Raw genomic sequence first — 18,627 nt, 5'->3', positions numbered from 1 at the left:
TTCTTGTCAAACACTACATCAACTGTGACATCATTATTTAACAGTTCATCAGAAGTTTCGACCAACTATATTTTTACCACGAGGATTCCGTTATTCCTGTGTCCTACCACGATCATCATCAGCATTCCGATTTTGTCTCCCATGAACAATGAGACCCTCTCCCTGAGAGTCGGGTTTAACCACAAGATGCTTCATCTTATCATACGAGATTAAAAAATCATAAACCTCATCAACTGTGAGAGACTCGCGACTATATAAAATCGTGTCTCTAAAGGTTGAATAAGAAGGGGGCAACGAACAAAGTAGAATCAACCCTAGATCTTCCTTATCATACTGAACCTCCATGGCCTCCAAGTTTGAGAGAATTTCTTTAAACACTGTTAAGTGTTCATGTACAGACGCACCTTCCTCCAAACGATGAGCATAAAGACACTGCTTCATATGTAACTTGCTTGTTAGAGTTTTCGACATACATATTTGTTCTAGCCTCTTTCATCATGCAGCGGCAGTCTTCTCTTTCATCACATCCTGCAAATTTTGTTGGACAAATGCAGATGTAATTGTGTTAACGCCTTTCGATCCTTACGCTTCTTCTCTTCATCTGTTAATGTCGAATGCATCTTATCTATCCCTAGCAGGGCATCCTCCAGATCTATCTGTGCAAGAACTGCTTGCATCTTAATTTGCCACAATACAAATCTGGTGTTGCGATCCAACAGCGAAATTTCATACTTCAAAGACATCATTACCGTGATCGAGATAAATAACGCAGAAGCTCGGATACCAATTTGTGAAAAAATAAAATAAAAAAATAAAAATAAAGAATACACAAATTTTACGTGAAAACCCTTTCGGGAAAAAAATCACGGGCAGAGGAGAAGAAAATTCACTATGTCGAAAATTTGAATCAATACAAGAGGAATAGACTATGTCTATTTATAGGCTTGTAAAGCCAAATTCTAGTAGGATTGAAACACTTTATCCTAATCAATATAAAATAGATGAAGTTTAATAAGGTTTAAAAACATTATTCTAAAATAAAATAAAAGAGGTCTAGTTCAATATGGATTTTACTTTTATTTTATTTTCCATCGTATTTTATTTAAATAAGAATTTGGGTCACTTAATTCTAACAAAAGTATAGGGACTAAATTCATATAAATAAAAGTATAGAGACTAAATTCCAAATTTATAAAAGGTACAATGACTTACAACATATTTTAACCAAAGAATTAATATTGCATATGTTGACTTTAATATAGGATAAATATAAAATTATACATCAACTTCAACCCAATGTGCAATGTCATTCATGAGTATTGATTTTACACGATTTTATATATAAAATTATGATTTGATTCTTTTTTACAAATTACTAATAATGTTATCAAATCAATATATTTTTAAATTGATATATTGGATACACAAGCAATTTTATTAGTCGATATGAAAATAAATGTATACAATTGAATCAAAATCAAAGTTCATGGATCAATTTACACGTTGGACCAAAATTCATGTATAAATTTAATATATATAATTTTAATATAAGGTTAAAGCACTACTTAGGGCCAGAACTTGACAACTTTTTTCACATTGGGGTCTGAATTTTTTTTCCAAGTTAGGCCCCAAACTTAGCATTTGTTACCACATTGAGGTCTGAATTAGGCAATTATTTTTACATTGGGGCTTGAATTTTCTTTTGTCCAAGCTAGGCCTTGAACTTGGCAACAGTTCCCACATTGGAGCCTGAACTTGGCAATTGTTTTCATATTGGGCCTGAACTTTAGGGTTTTCAAGGACTAATTTAGATAAAAAAAAGTTCAAGCCCCAACGTAAAAAGAATTGCCAAGTTTATGGCTTAATTTGAATAAAAAAAATTCACGCCCACCTAATTCAGGGCTTAAACTTGCATAATTTTTTTTTCTTAAACTTGGATAAAAAAAAATTTAACTCCTAATGTAGGAAAAATTGCCAAGTGTAAGTCTCAAAAAGTAATTTAACACTTTAATATATAGAATAATAAATTATTATTTTGTATCTGATATTGTGAGGTCCATAGTTAGAAAGAATTGGAGTATGATGGGATTGCAGGGAAGAAAATAAAGAGAGAAAGTAAGTACAAAGGGGAGAGTCATGTGAGGGCATTTATAGTGGGGATTTAGTGTTGGTTTTGTAGGATAGTGGCACATGGGATGAGAGAAGAGTCCCTTCTTTAGGTATAAGGTGCACAAAAGGCAAATTTGTAACATGTGAGACCATGTGCTCATTATCAAGTGTCAACAGACCCCCTCCCCCACACTCTCCTCCCCCTTTCAAATTATTTTATTTCACATGAATCTTTGGTGTTTTTATGTGTTTATTAGTGTAAACATCGTGTGCAGCATTTTAAAAAGAGAGTTTGAGTTTGAATATTAGAGACGGTATTGTTGAGAAAGTCGGACAGTAAGATTTTTAAAATTAAATCAATAGTTGAGCTGATTGGGCCATTGGTTTATTAGTCTAATTAATCCGATCGATTTGTCAGCTTCTTAAATAAATCATTAAATTTTTTTAAAAATACTAAAAAGATAAAAAAAAAAAAATCAATCCAACCAGTTTTTATCTAGTTCAACCAATTCATATTGATTCTTGAATCAATTGATCTAATGACTTTCTTCGAATTGATACCCCGATAAATTCTCAATTTAATCCAATTCAAACATCATTATCAAACATCATTATCGAGGCGACAATTAAGCCAAAATCTTCCCAAAATTTTGTTTTGGAAATTCTCATTAGACCATTATTTTTTTTAAACTTTAATTTTGGTCTAAAGTAGATTCTCAAGCCTTTCAAAATTTTAATTACACTTCACAATTTTTCTAAATTCACATTAAATCCTGCAAATATTTTAAAATTTTTAGTTAGACTTTTAAAAAAAGAAGAAAAAAAAAACTTTCTATCCTTCTCTTCTTATTACTACAATAGTAAATGAATTTGGCCACAAATAAATTTATTAATGTTTTAAGAACTGGATCGATAATTGAACCAAAACGACAATTAATTTTTGGTTCAAATTGTTAGTTAAAAGAGGTTCAAATTTTAAAAATTATAAATAAAAATATAAAATTTTCAAAAATTAATTAAGAAAAATCAGAAAATAAAGGAAAAAATAAATACAAGTAAATGATAATAGAAACACGAACATTCATTTTACAAATTATAAAGTTAAAATTAAACATTTTAAACTAATTTAAATCCAATTCAATCGGTTTTTTACCGGTTGAACTGAATTGAACCACCAAACTATTTTATCTAATTCCGACAATCATATTATTAATATTTGATATACCGATAAATTATAATATTAATGCAATAGAATCCTCATTAATTATACCTTCAGCTTCCACAATCAACTCCTTAGTTTTGGCCCCTCTATTTTACGACCACTCAAATTATTAGCGGGGCTGATGAGTCCTTATGTCAAAGTAGGTTTGGTAAGAGCATTCAACCTTTTTTTGGTTAATATACTTGAAAGTTCCCTGTATTATAAAAAACGGACTAAATTATTAACTCTATTAAACAGTAAATGATAATTTTATTCCGATTTAATCTTATTTTATTTTTTTAATAATAAAGAGACTAAATTGATGAGGTCCCTATAATAGAGGGACCTCTCAGATACATTCACCTTTTATTTTTCTTTTATATGTATGTGTAGTGTGGACTCACTTCAACTCAAGTAAGAGAATCTAGTCATGGATTTCGATTTTCCATTATATTGATATAATTGATAATATTTATTACGTTCACAATCACGATAAATGAAATATCCACCTTTTGTTTATATATATATATATATATATAAACCCTATACCTACATGCTTAAGCTGTACATGCTAGTTTTCTGCAAACAGGTAAACAAAAAACAAAAAAACTATACAAATTAAATTCCTTGATGGATTTGATTCTCATAAGAAGCATTATTTAACTTATTTTTAATTTAATGTTTATAGGTTGGGATGGAAAGCTACGAACGGAAACGTACTTATCCTATGAAATCCAGTAAAGTAATCCATTCAACCACTTTTACAACGAAATACGTAAGCTACTTGGTTCCAGCTCTAACAAACATCGGCAGTTTACGAGCATCGTACGACGTCGATGAAGAAACGAAGAAGATGGTTAGGTATGAAGTGGACATGGCATTGGCTTTATCGGCCAAAGGGTTCGCTTGGAGCCGTGCCTTGAAGCACAAGCTTCGACTGAACTACAATGATGATGATCGTGTAGGAGATGGTCACGGTGAGCCCGTAACGAAGAAACCGAAAACCGAACACGAAGAGGAAGAGAGGATGATGTGTTTGAGGAAGCTTATACCAGGAGGGAAAGAGATGATGGCTGATGATGAAATGTTGTTGAGTGAATTGGGAAGCTATGTTTCTTGTCTTGAATTACAGGTGAATATTCTTAGATCCATGCTTCAAAATAATTAATTTTTTTTTTTAATTTTGGAAGTTAATTTCTATTGAGGCATGCAATATACAATGTGTGGAAATGGCCGGCCACATATCTTGGCTCATTTTGTTTCCTACGTCAAATTTTGTTATTAGTACCTATACTATGTCTATAGGTTGTTAATTTAGTACTTGTGCTCTAGTTTGGTCAAATTTTAGTCCGTGTACTTTTTGAATTTTGAAGTTTAAGTCTTCGCCCAAACAATATCAGTTAAAACCATTTAGTTAAATTTTGTTTTTAGTCTCTATACTATGTGCAAATTGCAAATTTAGTCCATGTACTTTAAGTTAGCCAGTGTACTTTTTGAATTTGAGTTTAAATCTTGACCTAAAAGGTAATAGTTAAATTTGCTCTGTCAAATTCTATTATTAATCTTGTACTATTCGTAAATTGTGGATTTAATCTTTATTCTCTAATATTTTTTGTTAGTAGTCCCTATACTATGGCTAGGTTGTTATTTTAGTCTTTATGCTCTAATTTGGTCAATTTTAGTCTATGTAATTTTTTAAATATTGAAGTTTAAGTCTTGACCCAAACGGCAATAATTAAATTCGGCTGGTTAAATTTTGTTATTAGACTATATACTATATGTAGGTTGTGAATTTAATCATTGTATTCTAATTTGATTTATTTTAGTTTGTGTATTTTTTGAATTCTGGAGTTTAAGTCTTAACCCAAACGGTAATAGTTAAATTTATTCAGTCAAATTTTGTTATTAGACTCGTGTTGTGCATATATTGTGGAGCTAGTCTCGATCCTGTAATTCTAGTCTCTATAATTCTTGAAATTTGAAATTCCAGTTCTAACTCAAATAGTAATAATTAAATCCAATAACAAAATTAAGTGACTTTTTTTGTGAGTATGTAGAAATAGTAAAGCTAGCATGACATTATAAAATTTGGGAAATAGTAAAATTTAACAACTATTATTTGAATTATTAAATAAAATTTTGAAATTCAAAAAGTTTAGTCTAAAAATAACTCAATTAGAATCATAGATTAAAGAATGGTACAATAACTAATTGCACTTATATTACCACCAAACTATTAATAAGGTCATTTAATTACTAACGTAATAACAACCGAATAATCCATATTAGAATTGATTAACTGAATTAAAACCACATATGGTGAGACTCGAAAATTCACACATATAATTGAATATGATAGATCTCGAACCTAAATATTCTAGACTTAAGATCTTCACCTTTACCAATAGTAATAAAGCCTTATTTGCGGGAAGCCGATATTCTCTTATTTATTAAGTTCTATTTATATATATATATATATATATATATATATATAAATTATGAAGATACTAAGAAACAAATGTTTGGTTGAATGAACACTTAAAGGAAGCATCATATCCGACAAGTCTATTGCTGGAAAAGTACTTGTTAGCTCTTAGTGACCAAACAAAATACCAATGAAATTTATATATATATATATATAAAAGCTAGAGATATTAGACCTTGATCGAGTCTAAGCTGTCCTTTCCTATGCAGCCAATTCTTTCAATGGTCTTTTCTTGTCTTTTAGCAACTATTGAAGCTCGTTGATCGAATTTTTAAATTTTTTTAACAATTTAGTAATTTAAATAAAATTTGATAACTTAAATAAAAATTTTAAATAATTAATAACTATTTTATAACTTCTAAGTTAATTAAAGTTTTGAATCAAATTTGCCTTGCAACCAATATGTTATATTCAAGAGCGAAGTCAAATCAATTTGGTAAGAAGGCCGGATAAAATTTTAATTTTTGATAATCTATATCTTTATAAGTTTTAAATAATTAAATTAAAATTTTATAATTTTAGGGAGTAAAATACAATTTTATCTTTACTACTTTAAAATTTTTAAAAAATTTCAAGAGCTTAAATAGTAATTTTATATTTTAAGAAGGCCGGCCTGCCAACCCCCTAAATTCCCCCTGGTTATATTAAAGATAACAAGGTTCATGACGGGAAAGTACACCACACCAAGAAATTGAGCTTTTATGTCTTCTATTCATATTTCCAATAGTCTATTAAAAATGTAAATCCCCCTACATTTACTTCATCCCATTGTCAAACCATACCGAGTACTCACTTATAGGCGTCGCACGGTATGATCAAATCTACAACCCGATATCGTTATTTATACCGTTCTGGGTCTTGTATTCCGATGGCATCTGTCTATCTTTACTTTCGGATGTAAACATTTGTATGAAATGCTTCACACTACTCACCTTATAAGTGGTATAAGGAAGTACTCAGCATAAAAGAGCTGCAAGAAAGCAAGCAAATTTATAGTTATTGAAGATGAAGAACAAAATTTTCAAGCATGGGTATGTTTAGTTCACGTATCGTATTTAAACAGCTAATATGAGAATAAAGAATCGTATCCGTATTTAAACAGCTAATACAAGGAAAAAGAATACGAGACACAATATGCACACACAAATAATCCTCCCAAGGAGCAATATTTCCTAAAGCACAAGCATGGGGAAAGATACCCAAATTGTACTATTAAAAAGAGTTAACATTTACTTTATAAAAAATGTCTTGAATCTTTTTTTCAGTTGCAATTCAATTCCAAACGAAAGATTTCATTTACAGAACTATAAAAATTTTAAAGATATTAACTCTGTTAAACAATAATGATCTTTTTAACAATAAATGTTGAATCTATTTCAATTTGGTCTTATGATTCTTTTTAATAGTACAAGAATTAAATTGATCAATTTAATAGTAGAGGGACCTCTCAAGTACATTCACTGATAAACTACATCAACTCAATCAATGAAATTACACAAAAACCAAGATAATTTTTTAAAAAAATAACATGAAGATTATAATTTTCACTTGGAAAAACCAAACGTTGGATTCCATTATATGAAATCCAATACCTTGTATTTAATAAGGTTAGTCCATATATGCCACACAAATATAATATTTAAGCACAAAATTCTTGTTTGAAGTGAAGTTAGAAATTGTGAAGATATTAGCATAATATTTTAGAAACAAAATAATAATTTCATAAGGCCAAGATAGAAGATTACCTTCCAAATAAACATATAACATGATGTTATTGCAGCTTTGCTCTTCAAGTCGACGGATTTGGCACGGATCCATAAAATCGAAGCTAAGACGGAATGACCCAAAACCTAACCCCGGTTGAAGGAGAAGCGATCATATATCAGTCATTGCTCAAATACTACTTATTCAATTAATTAGACACAAGTAATCATCTATCAAACGGCTTATCCAACATCGTTTGCCATGAATAACATATATACCGACAATAGAACAATCAAAGATTCTCGATAAAATAATGATCTTTTCCGACATCTTTTTTTGGTTTTCTTCTGGCATGACGCAATTGTGTATGTCATTCTTTAATATTCACCAAGGTGAAGGAATGGTAAACACAGGGCCCACTTTGGTAAAAAAGTACCATGGAGGCCTTGTACTAGGAGCCCGATTGCATTTTACTCCCTCTACTAAAAATATAAGCAAATTAGTCTCTGTACATTAGATTCAAGAGCAAACTGGTTTTTCTGTTAAAAATTTCATTGTAGTTAACAAAATAACCAAACAGTTATACATGATGTGTTGTGTGTACCTTATGCTGATGTACAGAGACTAGTTTTTAACAGTAGAAATGGATGAAATTTTTAACAAAAAAGACTAATTTGCTCTTTCCTCTAATATAAAATTACTTTTTTAAGTAAAAAGGCAAAATGCAATTTGACTCTTAGTACAAGGGCCTCCATGATACTTTTACCGGCCTACTTTCTAGTAAGGGACTCGAAACTGTAAGTGACTCGTAACATTATATGAAACACCCAATTTTTCAAGCTCGGGTAAACATTTACTGCCATATATTTCTTTAAAGAAGAAAAAGGAAGAAAGCAATCTAGAAACATTCGAGTAAAAATATCTTGATTACATACAGTGATAACTTTGCTCCAGGTGTAGGGTGATGTTGCTCCGACCAAAATAGAAATACCGTACGCCATTTCAAGAAGCGAAATACAAGTCCAAAACACCTGTTGAAGTTAAATTAATATGGTTAAAGAATAATAAAAGCGTCAAATGGGAGAGCTCTCATGTATGAAACATTTATGTGCTTAAACCAACCTTTTCTTGACCCAGACGTACTGTGTAAGATTTGATTCCAAATATTTTATCTCCTTCAATATCAGGAATGTCCTGCACCATATCCATCACAAACATAGAATGGAAATTACTGCTTTTACCATGAAATATTAAATGAGTTAATGGACTAAAATCAAATGCAAAAAAGAAGATACAGCAGTTCATTAATATACAGAGGGCAACATTTACCTTAAATAGTGCTATAACTACTGAGAAGAAGCTCATGAATGCAGTAGCAAAAATTAGAGGCTTTGAAATGACAGCTGGTCTGCTGAATACATGGGTCTGAAACATCACATGAAAGATTAAATCACTTTAATTGATCAGACAATTAAGAAGAAGCATCGACCTTTAAAATAAGATTTCCGTAGGTGAATCGTGAATAGAGGCAAACATGCTCGTCATAAACATTTTTGGACGATGAAATGTATGTATAAGTTTTGTACATTTTTTATTGCATTATGCCCCATTGGGCTTCGATTACACGAGGGAATAGAGACAACTACAATGTTCGACAGTCAAGTCTCAAACTGTAACTGCTGCTATGCCCTTTAGAGACCAATTTCAAGCATATTGAGGACCCTCTTGGAGTTCTCAAACATCAAAATTGGGTAAAAGTACCATGGAGGCGCTTGTACTAAGAGCTGAATTACATATTGTCCACTTCTAAAAAAATGAGCAAATTAGTCCTTATACATTAGATCAAAGAGTAAATTGGTCCTTCTGTTAAAAATTGGTTCATGTACGTCAGCATGAGGTACATATAGCACGCCACATGTCATTGATTATTCAGTCAGTCATACTAGTTTTTAAAAGTAAAAGATGAATTATTTTTTTAACAGAAAAGACCAGTTTTCTCTTTGATCTAATGTATAGGGGCGAATTTGCCCATTTTATGAGTAGAGATGACAAAAAGCAATCTGAGACCTAGTGCAGTGGCCTTTCATAGTATTTTTACCTCAAAATCGGGAACTATGCTTTTCACCCATTTTACAATATTGATCAGTTGGACGTTAAATATTGTTTTTGTCACTAATTTGGTGGAACCAATACGAGCTAAGATATGCTTTGGCTATATCAATTTCAATGTACCTAAGTATATAATCATGGCATACCTCAATCTAGAGGCCATGACAATAGAGAAGCAGAGATGGTTTTATTGAACTCTAGGGAAAAGTGAGAAAAGAAAGAAACAAAAAAAAAGAGAAAAAGAGCAACCTGTATGTGAAGATAAAAAGCAAGTTGAACAATCACTGCTCTGACAGCTAGGATGCACATTGCTGCAACCAATGCAAACCGTTTCCATCGTAATAGTGGCAACTGAAATTACAGAAAGTTTTACTGTATCATTAAAAAAACTGTTAAATATCATAAAGTCAGACCGTTGTGATAATTTTTGTATATTACTACAGCATTTTTATAGGGTTTAGCCAAGAAGTTAGGAACTATGCTTGTATTATCTTTATTGATGCAATGTATTTCTTATTCCCCTAGTTCAAGGAAACTAAGAATAGGCATCAACATGGATCAATTCTTTACAAAGGAGGGAAGCTGGCACAGAGGAATAGTGACCTATGTAGAGCAAGAACTTCTCACCTATTCCTTCTCCATCCCTATTATGAATCTAAAATTGTTTGACAAAGCATTGTACTCATAACACAAGTATGCCTTATCTAGCAATCATGAGAAGAACGTTGTGCGGCTCCTTGCAAAAGAATTTGAACCAAAGAGGTGCAAGAAGAAACTATACACTTGCTGCCATAATGTATGATAGTATTTTTGCTTAATGTACATATGTGATGGAAAACCCAAAGTCCAACTCACATTGATTGAATATGCAGTCCCAAGCACAAAACTGACAAAAAGTGCCCAAAACAATGGCCACGAACCAATAATCCATCCAAGCCAAAAGCTCTGAAAGTAAAAAATATAACGAGCTCGTAGTTATGAATCCAGATTGGTCAGCTTAAACATTAAAAAGAAATAGCTCAGGATGATCTGACAAAATATATATTCGCCACAATACAAGAAGAAAGTTTTGCATAGAATAGATTACGAATACCATGATGGAAAATGATGTGACAATCATGATGCCGGTAAGTGCTGAATACTCTCCCGATGCCAATGGAAGATAAGGCTTGTTAACCTGCAAAGAAACATATCCGAGGTTAGAAAATTCATGTGCTCATCCACTCTAACATGATCCAAGTAAACTGAGTGCATAAATCTCTTGTTAACAAACCAGGATGCACGAAAGAGCAAGGAATAAGAAGGGCATCGAGACTATTTGATTAGTCAAATATTGTCACGAGCACATTCAAATAAAGCAAGACATAGACCAGATTATTTCATTTTTATTTAAATACAAGAACTTGTACCGACCATATTTTCATATCAAGCTACCTTGTCAATCTCAACGTCTGACAACTGATTTAGACCAACTATATAAATATTCATGAAAAGAGCAGCAACTACAGCCTGAAAAGATATAATAGACATGTAAGCATTGTAACTACTGATAAGTTCATAAAAATTATACAGATGTTCAGCATGATCACCTCTAATACCCCAGTAAAGAACAGGGGAGAAATATCCGATAACTTCTCGACAGAAAGGAGAGAAACAGAAATGATGCTGAGTGCCTACCGGGACAAATGCAAATGAGTTTACTTTTTTAGACAAATCCACATAAAATTTCTACGTAACTACAACCAAACCCAAAAACTTAACTGTGCCTATAACGGTATGGGGCCGTGAAAACCTGTAAAAAGCATCCAATGCATTTTTAGCAGAATTCCATGGGGTATTGGGATAAGCTTTGGGTTCTGATTCAAGCGGATGACCAGAAGTCGCATTCACTAGAAACTTTGTATTACTTTTCTGGAAGACTGTAGATGTTTCCAGAATACCTCTCGCACAATGCTGAATCCTTTGAGTATAAAAGTTTCCAATGAGGTTATATGACTTGTTTGTTGGCACTTGCACTCGTATAGCAGAACCTATAGTTGAGGGATCGTAATAATATTAAATAACATACATTTACATCAGTTGTAAGGCATACAGAAGTATGAAGAAAAAATTTTAAACACAATAAACATAAATGAAGTTCAAATTGAACCTTATCTAACACAAACTAAAATAACAAATACATATGAAATATTACCAACAGGTTATACATATTCTCTAATAGACCAATAACATGAAAATAATGGACAAAAAGCTTGTACTGAGGAACAAATTTTATGCAATAATTAATGAATTATATACCAAACTCCAGCTAAAATATTCAACTTCCTTGTTATCAACTGATGGTGTTTGACTTCAATTGTATTTATTTTTTAATAAATCTAAGTAAAACCTTCCCCAAATTCACCATATACACAATCTAAAATCCATAATCATTTGGGGTTCAGATTTTTATTTTTTTTAAAAAGGGAAAAAGAAAAAGAAATACCTTTGACTCTTTGCTTTTGATTCTGCCTTTTAGCAACATCTAAAAGAAACAAATACTAGTACTTAACAAATAGCCAAAATAATAAGTACCCAAAATAGAAAAAAAAATGCAAAATGCAAGTAATAACAATAAAAATAAAAAAGGATAAACCCAAATTATGAAATCAATCAAAACTGTTAAAAACTATCACAAATATACCTCTCAATTGAAGCACAGCACTCAAGTGGATATGAGTTGAACCAGCAAAATTCATTACTTTCAAGAAAATAGTTGAAGAAGTAGTTCATTTAAACATTAATTAACAATTCGTACATTAGCAATTCAAAGCCTTTAATTTCTCATTTTTATGTCAAAATAAAAATGTACTGAAACATGTGAATGATTATAAAAAGACAAAAACAAAGCAGGGAGGAAAAAAGCAAATAATACTTGGAAAATGCACAGCCTTCAAGTCTTTACTCCTCCAGCTACTCTTTCCTAGTTTATGTTCATTCCATGAATCAAATAAAAAAGGTCAGCCAAGAAAGAACATGAAATGAAAAAAATTGATATGAAAGATTAATTAGCTAAAAAAGAGAGAGAAACCAGAGATGAACAAAGAAAGTCCTCCAGTAGAGGACCCAAGAAGTAAAGCATCCATTGGAAATGTTGAGAACCCTCCCTAAAAGGCTAAAACCCCTTTCTCACTTCAGTCACACAATTAAAAACCAAATAAGTATATTTTTTTTTTAAAATGGGTGTTTTAGAAAAGAAAAGATTGAGCAAAAAAAAAATGCAAAAAAGGTGGGAAATAGGGGAAAAAATGGGGTTTTTTATTTTGGGAGAGATTTTCAGCTGAAATGAAATAAATGGAGAGAAAGAGACAGATAAAATGGTAGCGTGGCTACTCCCAACTCTTCTTTATATTCACAAACAGAAAGCTACAGTTTATGTTGAACCCTCCTTGCATGTATTAGACAGTATCTCTCATATATCTGACACCAATTACACGCGTGTTCTAAATAAAAAATAGAGTAAATTACTATCAAGGTCATTAGAGTATTTGTAAGTTTACATTTTAGTCACTTAATTTCAAAAAGTTACAAAATAGTCATTGAATTATTCAAAAATTTTCATTTAAGTCGTTGAACTATTCAAAAGTCTTTATTTAAGTCTTTGGGTTGTGGAGTTTTGTTTCAAAAAAGTCTAGTTAGCAAACTCAAGTGACGATTAGATAATTAATATGGCGGATCAATACCCATCAACTAGTAGAATAACATACATTAGAATAACATACATTAGATCCAAGTTAATCTAACAGTCAATATTTATGATTGAAGAAGAAAGTTGTTTAGATTTTGGTTCATATATTCGTGACGTTCAAAATTTTTTTACAAAAAAAAAACTGAACTATAAAAAAGGAGGAGAATGACGATTGTTGCGGGTAGTGCGAACATATAAAGTAATACAAGAGTGATTTTCATAACACAGTGACTTAAATAAAAACTTTCGAATAATTTAATGATCATTTTGTAACTTTTTGAAATTAATTAACTAAAAATAAACTTAGTAATAGTTTTCGACCTAAGATGTAAGTTTACCCATAAAATATTTGTCCAAAAAAACTAAAAATATAACATGTTATAAATAATTATACAAAACAATATAAATAAACTAATATTTTAAGACACTGGCTTTGTTTTTTAAGGTAGTAATGTTTTTGGAACAAGGTCAGTGGTTGAATTAGTAACGGTTAATTGTGGGCTCGGTTTTAATTAAATAAAATATTATAAATTTGTAAAAATTTTAAAATTTATAAAATCCGATTCAATTGTCGGTTTAACTTAGTTTGTGTTATAGTATGAGATTATACATGTGATTAATGTGATTAGTTAGGTAGTTAGGCAATTATCAAGATGGTAAAATTGTTAACAATAGTGAGGAGTTCTCAAGTGTATATAATCGTGTATATGGGCACAGTTCAAGATAAGCAAAGAGTTAATATCATTCTTTGAACAAATCTTTCTATTCTCTGTGACCTCTCTTCAAGTGTTATTAGTTTACTAGGTTTCTATCATGGTATCAATCGCAAGGTGAGTCTTGGGCATGGCCACCATGCATTCCACTGAGTCTGGTTTTGTTGAGCCGAATGGATCGGTGTTTCTTGGTGATCGTGTGGTCACGTCGTTTCCTCGGCATGAGGTGGTGAAGCTTGATGCTGACTCGTTCCTTCAGTGGCAGCAGCAGATTCGTCTCATTCTTCGTGGTTACGGATTGCTCAGTTTTCTTGATGGTACGTTGACGGCTCCTCCGAGGTTCGTTCAGTCCTCCGATGGTACTCTGGTCATCAATCCATCTGCATCAATCTTTGATCAACAGGATAATCTTTTTACCTCGTGGCTGTTGTCCACAATAAGTTTCTCTTTTTTGTATTCTTTCACGGAAGTTTAGACTACCGGTGATGTCTGGCTCATGGTGAATAGCCTGTTCGCGGCCGATACTACTGCGAAGCATAGGTAGTTAGGCAGTTATCAAGATGGTAAAATTGTTAACAATAGTGAGGAGTTCTCAAGTGTATATAATCGTGTATATCGACACGGTTCAAGATAAGCAAAGATTAATATCATTCTTTAAACAAATCTTTCTATTCTTTGTGATCTCTCTTCAAGTGTTATTAGTTTATTAGGTTTCTATCAGTTTGTGAAACAAAACAGTTTTTTCTATCGCTCCAAATTTGTGTACCGACTGATTCTCAATCTAATCGGCCAATCATGTCCTATTTCAAATATCTTGAAAAAAAAACTCAGGTAGATATTTTATAGGAGTGGAAAGTTCTATAAAAACAAAACACATGGTACAAGCTTATGCACAAATGCCAGGTCTACGAAATACTCTCAAAAAGAGGAGAAGGACAAACTAACAATAACTGCAACAATGGAAGAATTCAAAAGCAAATTAAAGATACATCTCATCGATCAAATGGCTAAAAATTACATCATAGCCCCGTCATCATCAAACCAACTTGAAGATGAATTCCGATCAATAAAGAATCACCTCCAAGAGCCTAAAAAAACCACTGCATTAGTGATGCACAAAGGGTCTAGCCTCATATGGTATATCCTCCTCCATATCAAACACCATTACTGTGGTTGATTATGATAAGACCCTTTGAAATTTGTTGCCAATAAATTTATCAAATCCCTTAACTTCGTAAATCCCATATGTGTGTGTATTTATACATATATATATATATATATATATATATATATATATATATACACTAAATCATGACTAGGAAGTAAGAAAAAAAATCACTATTGCTAAAGAAATTATTGTTGAAAAAGCTACAATCAACAACTAGCCCGAAGGTCGGTACAAACAAACCTAAGATTTGGTTTGAGAAAGTTGAGCGTCTAAGACTTTTTTCCTAGAAAAAAAAAAGTTATATTAAAATATTTTTAACAAATATAAATTCAGTTTAAAATTATCAATACACGTTTTTAATGAAATAATATTATGATAGTATTTGAATTTATGACACATAATACTTAAATCTTCAACTTAATCATTTTAACTAAGCTTTTATTTAATTTTAATATAATTTTTATAAATTGAGTGTGATAAAATCTAGTATATTATTATTTAAGTAATTTATTTTATGAAATGAGAAAATTGTTAAATATAATAATAAATAAAATATACAAAGTGAATAATACAAATATGCGGGCCGTACATCTACCTGGATTGATTGTTCACCTCAAAAGAGAAAAAATATAATATCTGGCTATCTACCCTCACTCTGGTTTTAGGTAAACTCCATATATATATATATATATATATATATATATATATATATATATAAATTTACGTTTTAATCACTCAACTTCAATAGTCATTGAACTATGCAAAAGTTTTTATTTAAATTATTAAACTATTCAGAAATTTTTATTTAAGTCATTGTGTTGTTACATTTCTTTTATATATATATATATATATAAAGCTCGACTAGCAAGCAACAAGTAGAATAACATACTTTAGATCAAAATTGGTTTGATGATTAATGTCGGAGATCAAAGAAAAAAGTTGTTTAGATTTGGTTCGCAGATCGTGATCTTCAAATCTATTTCACGAATAAAAAAATTGAATTGTAGAAGAGGAAGGAAAAAGAGAAGTTCTGATTGCCGCAAACAATGTGAACAGAAAAAGGCCATAAAATAACAATTTTAACAACTTAATGACTTAAATGAAAATTGGAATAATTCAGTGGCTATTTTATAACATTTTGAAGTTAAGTGACTAAAACATAAATTTATTAATGATTTAGTGACCTTGGTGCAATTTAATCTTTAAAAGTTTTTTCCCACTAAATTTTCCTTTTTGTTTTGGTGGGTAAATCTAAATATTCCTTTTTCGCTTCTCCTTCATCACTGAAAGTAAGTTAGCACGTGAGTGGTTTTTTATATTATTTTACTCTACATTACCATATTATATATTTTATACTATGCTTTCCAACTCAAATTATTAAAATATTTTTATATACAAAGCAAAGCAAGTTATATTATTAGAATATTTTTTCTTTTTATATATTTTTATATAAAATCAATAAATTTCACACTGTGAAATTTAAATTTATACAATATTTTCAAGTTTTATTTGAGATTTATAGGAATAAATTTTAAAATATACATAAATTTTTGTCTAATTGTAATTTTATATGTGAATTTTGATTTTGTGTAATTTTATACATGAACTTTTGATTTGATCAAATTCTCACATATTATTGATATAGTATCATTTTATGTTTAAGTAATGCATACACATATAATTATATTTATCTAATATGAAATAAATTGATATATTTATTTATTTAAATATGCATGATTGAATCAAAATTAAAGTTTCATGTATACAATTGAACCATAATTAAAATATCATGTGTATAATTACACCAAATCAAAATTCATGTATAATTTTAAGATTTATCTCGAGATTTATATACACTTTTATTTATTAGTTATATATTTTTTCACTCATCGTGGATATGATATAATCTAATATAAAATAATTTTTCATGCTGATAATTTATTATTATTATTACTATGTGTTGCAACTATTAATAAAAATGTTATTAATGTTGAAACTGTGTAAAATGTTTAAATAGATTAGTTACATAATTTATACTTAAACTTAATTAAAAGAAATAAAATAATATGGTATATTTATAGACTTCAATTTCAGACTTCTGTAAGGGTCATAAATCATGAGGACTTATACTATAATTAAAAAAAAACTAGAAAACCATCTAAGAAAATTACAAAAACACAGGGACTTATAAAACAAATTAACCCAGATGTTTACTGTAGTAGCTTGCAAAGCAGCTTTCCTTACATTCAAATTGTAGTTTAATTTTATTAATTATTACCATTTTCAGGTTTTGTTTTAATTCTGATTTTAAGTTTTTTTTGGCAAAATAAATAAAGTTGTAGTGATAAGAAATATCAACTCAATGATGGGTATTGCCAATAATGGAGGGTTGCCAACACCACCTAGTTTTCTTTAAGCATAAAGGGTCAACTAGCCATCTCTATTGTACTTGACTATTGTTTTGTTTTAATATTTATAGATGTGAGATGTAATTATTTTCTATTCTTATATATTTTTTAAATTTTAATTTGATTGGTATCGATATTATTGTCAGTATAGGAGAATATGAGTTTGAGTGCCCTGAAGCACTATGCTCCTATTTAAGGGTTAAGGAGGGGCTATAGGTAGCTCTAGACATTGTATTAATATATATATATATATATATATATATATATATATATGATAAAAACTTATAATAAGATTAGTGTTTCAAAAAAAAAAGTAATATATTATTTGGTTCTTGAGTTTGATTTCAATATTCAATTTGATACTTTAATTTAGTGTAATTATACACATGAAACTTTAATTTTGATTCAATTATACACGTTTTAAAAATAAATACATCAATTTATTTTATATTGAATAAATATAATTATTTATGTATGCGAATATATAAACATAAAATAATGTTACATCAATAATTGTGTACTTAATAATTTGTGAGAATTGAATCAAATAAAAATTTATGTATAAAATTATGCAAAATCAAAGTTTATACATATAATTGTGTATTGAATTAAAATTCTTATATAGTTTTAAAATATATATCTAAAATTTTAAAATTTATTTTTAAAAAATATTAAAAAACTCGAATAAATTACATTTTGATTATGATATTATTATTTATGTAAAAAAATAATAATTAAGTGTAAATAAAGTTAAAAAAGGGTTGGGAAGAAAGATGCTGATGCTGATGTTGACTTTGATTTTTGATTTTTGATTTTGATTTTGATTTTGATTTTGATTTTAATTTTGATTTTGAATAAAATCCATGTTTATCCTTTCAAAGTTGTAATTTTCAAAACTTTGCTACCAATCACAATTAAAAATGTCCTTTGTAGAAACATAGATTGGCTAATCAAATAATACAAATCTTTGAATAATCTCTCATCAAAGAGGATTTCTTTTCTT

General features: G+C 29.9%; 2 protein-coding genes across 8 annotated transcripts; one reads left to right on the top strand and one right to left on the bottom strand.

Moving 5' to 3' along the window:
* Positions 1 to 3,697: 3,697 nt before the first annotated feature.
* Positions 3,698 to 4,729, top strand: LOC108452302 (transcription factor bHLH146-like). The gene is made up of 2 exons (XM_017750079.2): positions 3,698 to 3,899; positions 3,999 to 4,729. The coding sequence occupies exons 1-2, from the start codon at positions 3,807 to 3,809 to the stop codon at positions 4,476 to 4,478; spliced, it is 573 nt and encodes a 190-aa protein (XP_017605568.1). The 5' UTR covers positions 3,698 to 3,806; the 3' UTR covers positions 4,479 to 4,729.
* Positions 4,730 to 6,385: 1,656 nt separating this feature from the next.
* LOC108450426 (homogentisate phytyltransferase 1, chloroplastic) lies at positions 6,386 to 13,039 on the bottom strand. Of its 7 annotated transcripts, XM_017748044.2 has the most exons (14): positions 12,679 to 13,039; positions 12,523 to 12,570; positions 12,094 to 12,132; positions 11,370 to 11,638; positions 11,198 to 11,281; positions 11,043 to 11,117; positions 10,702 to 10,785; positions 10,464 to 10,553; positions 9,858 to 9,959; positions 8,829 to 8,924; positions 8,622 to 8,693; positions 8,435 to 8,530; positions 7,541 to 7,645; positions 6,386 to 6,765 (listed from the first exon to the last, which is right to left on the bottom strand). In XM_017748044.2, exons 1-14 carry the CDS (start codon positions 12,731 to 12,733, stop codon positions 6,724 to 6,726), a joined length of 1,257 nt encoding a protein of 418 aa, XP_017603533.1. In that variant the 5' UTR covers positions 12,734 to 13,039; the 3' UTR covers positions 6,386 to 6,723. The 7 variants fall into 7 exon arrangements, with proteins under 7 accessions (XP_017603533.1, XP_052880100.1, XP_017603534.1 ...); XM_053024140.1 differs by lacking the exon at positions 11,043 to 11,117; XM_017748045.2 differs by lacking the exon at positions 12,094 to 12,132.
* Positions 13,040 to 18,627: the final 5,588 nt, after the last annotated feature.

This window comes from Gossypium arboreum, chromosome 13 (genome assembly GCF_025698485.1).
Source record: "Gossypium arboreum isolate Shixiya-1 chromosome 13, ASM2569848v2, whole genome shotgun sequence".
Classification (NCBI taxonomy): Eukaryota; Viridiplantae; Streptophyta; class Magnoliopsida; order Malvales; family Malvaceae; genus Gossypium; species Gossypium arboreum.
The sequence above is the reverse complement of the archived record's forward strand: the minus strand, read 5'-3'. Positions and strand labels throughout refer to the sequence as shown.